The following is an 11,395-nucleotide window of genomic DNA, read 5'->3' as shown; positions in this document are numbered from 1 at the left end:
AAATATTAAATATAAAAATAAAAACCATTTAAAAATATAAAAAATAGGTTGCCACCGATATCGGGCACAGGGTCCAAGGTACCGGTGGTTAGGGTCCCAGAGACAGAAACCTCCTCACAATACGTGCCGTATCAAGGAGTACTGCCTTCTGAATCAGTCCCTTGATCCAGCCGCCCAACGAGAGCCTCCTGAGGTGTTCGTCGAGGCTCTTGGCTATTAAACCATTGGCCGTAACGACAATCGGCACAACAACAGCCGTGTCGACACTCCACATGGCGACAACCTCGTGCGCTAAGTCGAGATACTTTATTTGTTTCTCTTTCTCATAAGCATGGATTACTATTATCATCAGCCTTTTTATTGAATCGCCGTAGGTCATAGCAAGTTATCTTCTCACACAAAGAAGTCTTGAGCGTTAATCATCAAGTAAGCTCTAGGTGGATTAGTGGTTTCAGACTTTTAAAGTTCAGGTTTCTGAAGATGTCATCCTTCAAAGCAAAACGACTCATTTCTTTCTCATAAGAATCGGGCTGAGGAGATAGGCAGTCGCCCCATGTGGCACACCGGTACTCAGCTGCATCCAGTTAGACTAGAAGCTGACCCCAACATGTTGGAAAAAGATAGGCAGATGATGATGACTTAGCCACAAGCTACTCCCTATCAACTTAACCACCAGCCCCTTCATATTTTGAACACAACACGTCTTTTTTCGGTTGTTACAGCCTTTTTATCGTCCCACTGCTGGGCACAGGCCTCCTCTCACATGGAGAAGGATTGAGCGTTTCGGTGTCAGTTAAAAATAGACACCCATTTTACCTAAAAGCCATTAAATCGCTTGTCGTATTTAAAAAGGGTCTGTCAAAAGTGCTAAAATTAGCGCTAAATATCCGTGACCGGTAGATTATTGAGGTTTATCGATAAAAAGCCTTTTTCCCTGAAGTTGCGCTGATAACCTTATCACGAGTGAGTTAAGTGGACACAGAGAAGTGAGCTCAAACAGAGAATGAAGGGGAATGGGTTTTAAAAGTGATTTTTGCATAAATCACACTAATATTATGAAGGCTAAAGTATGTGCATACATGTGTGTGTGTGTTATTTTTGTTGCCTACTTCTTCAGGCGTAAACACCTTGACTGATTTCGATGAAGCTTGGATGGAAACTATTCTATAGTTTAATCTTTCTCTTATTTAGGTAATAGGTATTTCTGTTGTTTACTTTACCTAAAGATAGTGAAATAACACTCTTTCAGTTCTTTTTCCAGTACCTACAACTCATCCTCCGAGCCTTTTTCCCAACTATGTTGGGGTCGGCTACCAGTCTAACCGGATGCAGCTGAGTACCAGTGCTTTACAAGTTATGCTTTATAAATTTCCAGTACCTACAACATTTGTCAAAATTGTAAAAATATATGTCATCAGACTAAAGCCAGAGTTCTTACAGAAAGGTTGCAATTTACATCAGTTCTGCACACCTGTATAACCTCGTCTTTACCTCTCTGTCTAGTCACGCTACCCTGTGCTGGACTAAATGTTGTACAGCACAGAAGCTCAGAGTATTATGCTTCATGAAGTGCGACTGATAACACTGCCGTACTAACTGAGTGAGTCATTTTGGATTTCATATTTGTGAGCTTTTATTTTAATACCATAATTTATAATAATTTATATTAATATAAATAAAAACTCTTCTTGTATAAAAAGCTTAACAGAGAGGAAACAGCTATCTTTCTGACTATTCCTCGTTATTTATATTGAATTTGGAGACAAAAAAAGGCTTATTCTTACTAATTTATTTATTTGTTATAATGAACCTGTTATTTTCACAATTTCAATTATAAAACACATGCTTAACTATACATGTTACCAATATTGTAAATCTGTCGCTTTTACGACAAAACTACCGAACCGATTTTAACTAAAAGTTAATTTATGCACATAGATAAGATAGCATAGAACCATATAATATTATACAATAGAAGTTCTACTTCAATTGCAAGAACTCCAGGAGCTAAACGTGGTTAAACAGAGACATCAAAAATTACTTCGAGGTATAGGTAATTATTAGGTTCTCATATCAAACGTTAACTTAGGTAAATAAAACATCAAAAATACATTTTATATTTGAATTTCTCGCTGTCAGTCGAAGCACCTTAAAAACAATAAATAAAAATAACAGAACACTTAAAAAAATACCTACAAACTTAACTACCACTTACATTGTTCTACACACACACAAACACAGATATACATAAAACACGCACACTAACACAAAATACATAAAACCATTACATAATCACTGCGGATCAATACCGGATGCTCTATCCCACTCTAATACACCCCTCTCTTTCCCTCAAAGGCTTTACCACGGAGTAATAAAGATGAGTGGAGGTCAGGCAAGTGCCAATGCAACTTTTCTAAGTTTGTATGTACTTTCTAAGTATATCTTGGACACCAATGACTGTGTTTCGGATAGCATGTTAAACTGTAGGTCCCGGGTATCATTTAACATCCTTGGCAGTCGTTACGGGTAGTCAGAGGCCAGTTTAACCATTTGGTATTGGGTTGCCAGGGTAACTGGGTTGAGGAGGTCACTCCTTGTAAGCACTGGTACTCAGCTGCAATCGGTTAGACTGGAAGCCGATCCCAACATAGTTGGGAAAAAGCTCGGGAGATGATACAGGAAAGATGAGCGGAAATGCCTTCTTATAGCTCAAATACGCACGGCAGGCACGACCAAAACGATCATTTGCGAGTCAACTAACGAGGTTTTCGGGCTCTTTGACACATATCAACGATTTTTGGTATTACAAAAAAAAATCGGGTCCAAAGAAGGCGTGTAAAGGCGAAAACAGTAACGTTTCTCATCCCCCGCACACCCGCAAGTTGTCGCGCTACTTTCCTAGGAGATTTTCCGTTATGGCACCTCCGCTAGTCATTTTGTTCTCCATGGGTTTTACTCCGTCTCTTTCTAACAAAGGCTTTTAAGGGTGGGGGAGGGGGTGGGATATAGATTTTCGCTTAGGGAATTAAGGCTGTTATGATAGGGTAGACAAAACGGTACTTTAAAATGACATTATAATCTATCTATCGTCATCAACCCCTTTTTATCGTCCCACTGCTGGGTAAGCTGCGGCCTCGTCTCACACGAAGAAGGATTGAGCGTTGATCACCACGTACGCGAGATGCGGGTTGGTGATTTCAGACATTATAGTCCAGATTTTCTAGAGATGTTTTCCTTCATTCACCTTTCAATCAGTCATTGGTGTTCAAGATATATTTAGAATGTAAAACCGCTTTCGGAATATAAGTACATAGATAACTCTATTTCTGAAAATCTGCTACCTGAGTTGAGGAGGTCAGATAAACAGTCACTCCTTATAAAAAACTAATTCTTAGATCCGTCCATTTTTTATTGCGATAAAGTAATATCTTTTTAGGGTTGAATTTCTATGAACGCATTTTTTCCGAAAGAAGAAAAAAATCAAGCGAATAAAGAAAGTTAAAAAATATTAAGCAAAGTTGGTTGTTATAAATGCAAAAAGCACGAAAAAGGTTTTATTAAGTACTTAAAATATAACAAATGATCTACAAAATTAATATTTCAAATCTTAATCTCTTTACTAAGAGCGGTCTTAACTAAGTAAACAAACTGTCTTACTTGACGCGCTAATCTGTCAACTTATAAACAAATTAAGACGAATTGATTGTATACACTTTATCTGAATTAAAACTCATCAAATAAGGTTTTACGGAGTTAACTTCATTCTTTAGTAAATGAATGGCGTCGTCAATATTAGATTTTCTTGTTTTGTGAATAATAATTAATGATTAGCATTATTGTACTAGTGTGTCTAGCTTTATTTTAAGCCTTTTATGATGAAGATGATGTCCTAGCCCATTATCGGTAATTTCATCACTTCTCATATAAGGAGATCAGCCAGCTGCGTAGGATATATAGTGTTCCTACTCCTTCACTCTACAGAACCGACATTTTCGTTTTCACCGATGCTCGGATGAATCAACTACTTACTGCTTGTAAAAGTTTATTTAAGCCCTCACAGCCGATCCGATTCGGTACCTGGTTTGAGGGTGTCAGATAGGCAGTCGCTTCTTGTAAAACACTGATACTCAACTGCATCTGGTTAGACTGGAAGCCGACCCCAACATGGTTGGAAAAAGGCTACGCAGATGATGACAATGCGACCACGCAACCATGCGCAATAAGGAAATTTAGAATAGATAATTTGAGAACTAATATTATATGACAAACTTTAGGGGAGGTTTCAATACCTATACGTTTAACACGAGCCCTCTAAAAGCCTTAACATGTACCGTTAATAAGTAGTTAGGGAAATCTAGCGTTGAGTAGCCTGAGAACTGGAACTCTTGAAAACATCTGTCAGTGAATTTACTCTATGTTGCTTCGTATCTCTGTGGTATATTGATATGATTAAAATTACTTATATATCTCTATTCTCTTGCTCTTATTCCAATTTCATTTGTGGTCGGCGCAGCATGTTTTCCTCTTCCATACCTATTCTACGTTTGCCGCAGCTGATAAGTAATATTCTTTCTAGCGATGTCAACTTTCACGTAATCCACACTTTGGTCCTCCCCTTCCTCTATGTTTACTTATGCTCAAAACCTTCCTAATTCGAAATGAAAATACGCTTATTTCTGTCCGAGTTCCCGTAAAAAGAATTCACTATTGAGTACCTTCTTATAGGATCTACAGCTGTATACCTACAGCTGTATACATTTTCCTACGAAAACTTGAATACCCATGCCTGAAATGTTTCTATTAAAGTATAATATATCGGTTTTAGTAAAAAGTTTTTAGTTTTCATAATTTACAAGATCATGTGTAAAGCAGATATAAAGTTAAGAAAATATCGAATGTTTTGACCAGTTAACAGCTGTCAGTTTTCAAAGGAGAATTTCTGATGTTTGTAATGACTGACTCTTGTATGGTGTTTTAATTCTCGCCCATTTTTATTCTATTTACTTTGTTTGAATTTTTTTTGCGTATTTTATTTTTTCCTTTGTGCTAATCAACATATATTAACCAGTAAGTATATTAAAATATTTAATTTAATGGGATTAGGTGCGACACACCCGATATACAACACATAGTAACTACTACGCCTTATTGACCTAATCTTAAAGCTTTTCCTAGTCTTATATTGAAATCTCAATAAATACCTACTGCTCAAAATGGACAATTGATACAATCGTGAACATTATCAACTAAATAAAAAAATACAAAAGATCTTATTAAAACATTCTCTCAAGCGACAAGAAATAAAAAAACTTCGGAATGGAAAAACTTGCCCCGTCTAACCAGGCATAACTTTCAATCTTATACAAAAAAAAACTAACTTAAAACCTCTCTCATTTCAGATGGTTAAGATGAAATTATTCACCCTCATACTGGGCGTGGCGTTAGGGGTAGCAAATTCTGCACCCAACCAATCAGGAGAGACCAACGACAACGGGCCAATAGGATCGCAAGAAAATAATGTGGGAACGAGACGAGTAGAAGTTCCCGAAGTGGTTTTACAATTGAAATATGATAGGGGAGAACTGAATAGGATATATTTGACGCAGTTTCGCAAGGATTTGCAGCCTTGGGTTCCGTCAGTGATGGCTAGGAACAACTTGTGTGCGGACCTGTGCCACGCAGGTTGTTACTTGGCTGTATAGCGTTGTCTGTGCTTCGCGTTTGTTGACGCGGCCATTTTGTTTTTCGTGCTAAATGTGACGTTTTAAAGTGTTTGTGTTTTGTTTTTAGTTTTTTTTTGTGTTAGTTTAGTCGATTTTGGTGTGATGGGTAAGTAGATGATTTTTTGTTAATTTTCTTGTTAGTCGTTTAAGATTTAGGGCACTTTTAAATTCTTACTTTTTTTTTGTAAATCCGATTATTCCAAAAAATTAATAGGTGTCTAGTGTCCTGAAGTAAATAAAAAATATCGGGTTTACAAGTAAAAAATACTTCTAATGAACAAAAAAAATTATATAAATATGGAATTAATTACTGCCTTTATTTTGCTACAAAAAAGAAATATTCGGTTATTATTTTATATTAAACAAAAAAAAACCGGATGTGCGATGAGTTCCGTCGGGATGAGGGTGAAACCGCAGGTGGAAGCTATTAATAACTAGTAAGTAGGTGCATTTCTAAATAGTTTGTTTATGTAATTTCTTGATGGTTACAAAACTTATTTCAATATTAGGTAGCCCATTTATCGATCATTTTTAACATAATATGATATAACTCCCGCCAAAACCAAATATTAAAATTCTCCTTATAATAAGGGAGAAAGGGTGATGTTGGAGTTCTCAATTTCCTTCTGTAGATATTTAAAGTCTTTTGATTTGTCCATATAGAAAATACTTACACCTTTTTTAACTGTTTTACTGTATGGAAAACTAAAGTACCTAAGTACTATCCAACAAACTCAAAGTCAGTGATACAAAAATGTAGATCATTTTGTGTTTTGCATTTTCCACGTGGTTTTTCCGGTACCGTACCTACATGTCTGCCTACTAAACTCAAAAAAGTTATCATATAACCCCTTTTCCATTTAATTAATGCTTCGGATTCCCTGAAATAATAACTTCTAATTTTATAAAAGAGATATTTACATTAAAACCAAAAAGCGTCAATATCCTCATCGCTGTCGACTGGCAGCATTGCCACGCTGGATGGCAATGCTTACCCTTTGTCCAAGTTAGCCTTTAGGACCAGTCGTTTTGAAATGTCCTTAAAAAAGTTATTATTTCTTTATATAAACGTGTAAATAACTCTGTGTTTACTGAAGGTACCTATTTTTGTCTTTTACAATAACCATAATTTTTATTTTTGGCTGAAATGTAGGTATTAATCTTATTATATTTTACACATGAAAAATTCAAACTACATGTTTATAAAAACTACAAATTCAAAACTTCTAATTTTATTTACCAACCAAAAAATAAACTAAAATTGGTCAATTGTCTATTTAAGAATATGAAAAACCTAAGAAATAATTTAAAATAATTCGAAACAATTTTTCACAGCTAAGTGTAATTTATTTAAATGAATGCATTGTGCTTCAGTACACTACTGCAGCATATATTTATTTGTTTATTTACAAATTTTTGTACACACACATAATAAAGATGACAGGAAAGAAAGAAATTAAATTACAAAGGTAATGCTTATTTCTAAAGAAGAAATCTCTTCCAGCATACCTGCGTATATCTATAATCTTTATTTAACTAAACCTGCGTATTAATGTAAGTGTCACTTTTATAAGATAAACAGTAAAAGTGTAGGACAAAAACATTAGTTTTTGATAATATTATGCAAAATAACTTCCACCCGCGATTTCACTTTCGCACATTACGGATAAAAAATATATATTTTTACTTTATTACAAAATTATTCTACTTAGGTATATGACAATATTCTGATACAAACTTATTATTTGAAAAAAAAGGCTTTTAGGACATTACGTATTTTTCCCTTTGGTATTTCATTTATTTATTTCTCAGCATATTATTAACATTTTTTAATATTGAATTATAAGAATAAAAAAAACATTTAAAAATATAACAAATAGATGGTCCCAGAGACAGAAACCTCACAATACGCGCCGTGTCAAGGACCTGCCTTCTGAATCAGTCCCTTGATCCAGCCGCCCAACGAGAGCCTCCTGACGTGTTGGTCGAGGCTCTTGGCTATTAGACCATTGGCCGTAACGACAATCGGCACAATAACAGCCGTGTCGACTTCCCACATGGCTACAACCTACAACCTCGTGCGCTATATTAGCCCGAGCAATTTGTATAGAAAAACAATTCACACATATTTTCCACTTTAAAAACCTGTACTATTTTATATTTTTGTTTTGTTATTTAGGTACTTTTATTGTACCTTATTATTATCTCCCTTTAACACAATGGTTGACTGGTAGAGAATGCCTTGTGACATTTAATCCGTCAATGCACCATTTGTGTAAAAAGTGCCTTGTGAACAGGGGGCATAACATTAGCATCTAAAGAACCTACCCAGAGTACCCAGGTATGCAACACCAGGTAATTTCCCCTCCATTTCCACCAGGACTGGGTGGCGACGCGTGCGGCTTCACAGCATGCTCCCAGCTGACCCCAGTGGGGCTGGAGACGGCCCTCCAAGAAGCCAACGCGACGGAGGCGGAGTACGGACAGCCACGCTTCAATGTATGCCCTGCACTTTGTCGGAACCAACTCGGTAAGGATCATAGATATAGCATAGTAGATAAATTGGTAATCGAGTGATTTTATTGTTTTTAAATCTATGGTAATGACCAAGCGGTCCTACTCCTGGTGTCTCTCTGGTCGTGTCTGATTGACTTATCATCTGCCAAGCTTTATCCCTCCTACTTTGGGTCAGTTTTCAGTCTAACCGGATTACAAGGAGCGACTGCCTATCTGACTTCCTCAACCCATGTACCCCTAAGGTACGACTGGTTGTCAGACTTATTGGCTTCTGACTACTCGTAATGAGAGCCAAAAATTTAATATGCCTTCTGATTTCTGAAACACAGTGACCATGACTATGCAAACGTTTGTACACTATAATAATGATATCCTACTGATTGTAGTCCACAGCGGCAGTTCTCATATAAGTAAACCAGCCATATGCGCAGGACATATTATAGTGCACAAACATTTGCTTAGACACAGGTGCACTCACTATTTCTTCACTCTCATAGCGCGATGGGACGGCAATCCGACACCACCGGAGAGAGATCACAAGCAGGACCCATATTTACAGGAAGAAAAGAATTATTCTGTCTTACGCAGGTGAACCGCTTTGTAACTGCACCACGGTTGAAGGCACGCATGCTGTGGATTGGACCGACGTGTGCGCAGCTTTCTGCTACGATGGATATGCTTTGAGCGGTATACTTGCCTACTTGCCTATAATAGTTACAGAAGCAATTACAAGCACAGAAGTTGCCATTGTGTACAATAACAACCAACGATATTATGTAATATCGATCCTATTTATATTTATTGGATTATTTATTTATCATCTAATGTATTAAGTAGTAGGTTTTAAGGCTTCTACGGTGTGCAGCAATGTGACGTTCACAAATGCTCCTCCAAGCCTACCCGCTCTACTCTCACAAACTTTCAAAAATGTGTTGGCATCTTCTTAAGCACAAATTTGTGTAACAATTTTTCCTTAGTAACCATTTTTACCCCACAGGCTGCCCCTCATGTGAGACCACGACCACAGAGGCTTCAATTCACTTCCATTCTTCCCGGGTCCTCAACACCTACGAAGGTTGGTCAGCATGGTGCAACGTGCAATGCAGGCAAGGTCAGGGTGGGGCTGCCTGCAACTGCGACCGAGCCCCATTCCAGTAACCTACATTACCCTTCTTAACAACTGTTACCCTTGTCACTAAATCGCTTTAAAAGCAGCTATGTTACTTTGCGTTTAGGGTATAGGGTAAATTGCGTTAATCATTGTTTTTACCCTTCATATTTTTGGGATTTTTTGATGGTTTATGATACAGTAGTATCAATGCGATTTTTTTTTGTTTTTATTAGAGTAGTATTTGTGTGTATAACACATTGTTTGCCCGCACCGTCGCACAAAGTATAGAAATGTGCTTACCGCATGTCTTAGGTTTTAATTGTCGACAATTTGGATAAGTTAATCTACCTAGTATGTAAATGCACATATATTTCGCAAAAGTGTTAGTATTTATATCAATATACTACTCACATTATTAACCATTTAATCAATTAAAGTTAAATTGAAAAAGTACATGGCTTGTTATGAAACCTATTTAAAAATTAAAATGTAAATCTAGCCAGTAGGGATTTTTATTGTTTTTAATTCTTAAATTCATTTAAATCTAAGTACTGTTTAATCGATATATTTTAAGATATATTTAATCATTATAAAATAATTGTATGTAATTATAAAAATAAGAAAGAAAAATCTGCGCGAAAGACAATATTAAAACTAAAATCTTAAATGTAACATACCATTTAATGTGATTTACGGTTCATTTATTAAAGTTTATTTTTCATTTATTTTTGTTTTTATTTTATTTTTTTCACCTATTGTTTTGAACCTACCAGTCAATTATTGGTTTCGACTCCCTAAATTTTTCAATTTTAATGATTCGTGTTGTTAAAAATAGTGAAAATGATGTGTAGAATACGTCGTGTAGTCAGTGTCGTCAAAAATGTGTGTAGTTTTTACAAAATACTGTTTTAATCATGGTGTATGTTTGACATTTCATGGCCTAAAGTCACCTGATATATTGTATACATATATCGTATACTCACAACTCCAAAAAACTTTGAACTAGGTCAATGTATATAGCTATCATCATATAATCTCAGCAGGGCATTTGACACAATAGTTAGTTATAAACGGATGATAAATACATGTATCGTACACACATGTACCTATCATACATCGTTGAGCAAATGATGATGGCTCCTAATCTTCTGTTTGAAGTTTTTGGACTTCAAAACGACCATTGTGTCATTACGTAAAATGAGGGTACTATAGCCTCATTGATGACAATAACCCTTTATGATAAGTATGGTCCACGACCCAGCCATTTACTCAAAAGATAACAGGCCTTCAATTTTGATGGTCATAAAAAGAACATGGTAATAAAAAGAAAAGGTAAAGTAAAAACATAGCGTGATTAAAACATGATTGTAAAAATATATTTTTGTTATTTTCGTAGAATAAATCTGTAATTTTAGATTTAAATAGCCAGCAAAACTAGCCTAAAGTTAACATAATATAAATACTAACTTAGACGTAAGAATATAACTATTATATTGCTGTGCTTAAAAAGTTGCAAGTCTGTTAAAAATGTTTTAAAATTCATGCACTATTTCATTCGTTTTACTACTTTAGAGTCGTACATTGAAAATAATATAATAACCTAACTTGTAAATATACAACTTATTGAAGAAACATTTTTTTACCTATTTATAATAAAACACCCAAGCGATTTTGATAGATAAGGGTAAAAATAACATTCAACTTTCAAATTGCCTAAAAAAAACTTCAGAAATGCAAAGCCTAAATAAGATTCACCAAAATCGCTTACCTATGATAACAGGAGTTTCTTCAATCAAGCACCATTTTTAACATTTCAAGAAATAATAGATCATACTTCACCCATCACTAAAATCTTTCGATTTCAAATCGATCTCTCATTAAACAAAACACAACATTTTAAATGTTTAAAACCCCACAAACGTGATACAAACCTGAACCTCGACAAATAACTGAAATATGGCACTGGAAATTGATCTTAGACATATTAACGTGTTAGAATTGGCAATGTCTTTATTCCATGGAGAACAAAATGACTAGCGGAGAT

At 35.5% G+C, this 11,395-nt stretch overlaps 1 protein-coding gene across 1 annotated transcript; it reads left to right on the top strand.

Annotated features, from left to right (window-relative positions):
* The first annotated feature begins 1,538 nt into the window (after positions 1 to 1,538).
* On the top strand, positions 1,539 to 10,076 carry LOC124643525. Its single transcript, XM_047182532.1, has 5 exons — positions 1,539 to 1,600; positions 5,400 to 5,682; positions 8,104 to 8,253; positions 8,829 to 8,927; positions 9,238 to 10,076. Exons 2-5 carry the CDS (start codon positions 5,400 to 5,402, stop codon positions 9,396 to 9,398), a joined length of 693 nt encoding a protein of 230 aa, XP_047038488.1. The 5' UTR covers positions 1,539 to 1,600; the 3' UTR covers positions 9,399 to 10,076.
* Positions 10,077 to 11,395: the final 1,319 nt, after the last annotated feature.

This window comes from Helicoverpa zea, chromosome 27 (genome assembly GCF_022581195.2).
Source record: "Helicoverpa zea isolate HzStark_Cry1AcR chromosome 27, ilHelZeax1.1, whole genome shotgun sequence".
Taxonomy (NCBI): domain Eukaryota; kingdom Metazoa; phylum Arthropoda; class Insecta; order Lepidoptera; family Noctuidae; genus Helicoverpa; species Helicoverpa zea.
This window is presented reverse-complemented; position numbering and strand designations above follow the sequence as displayed.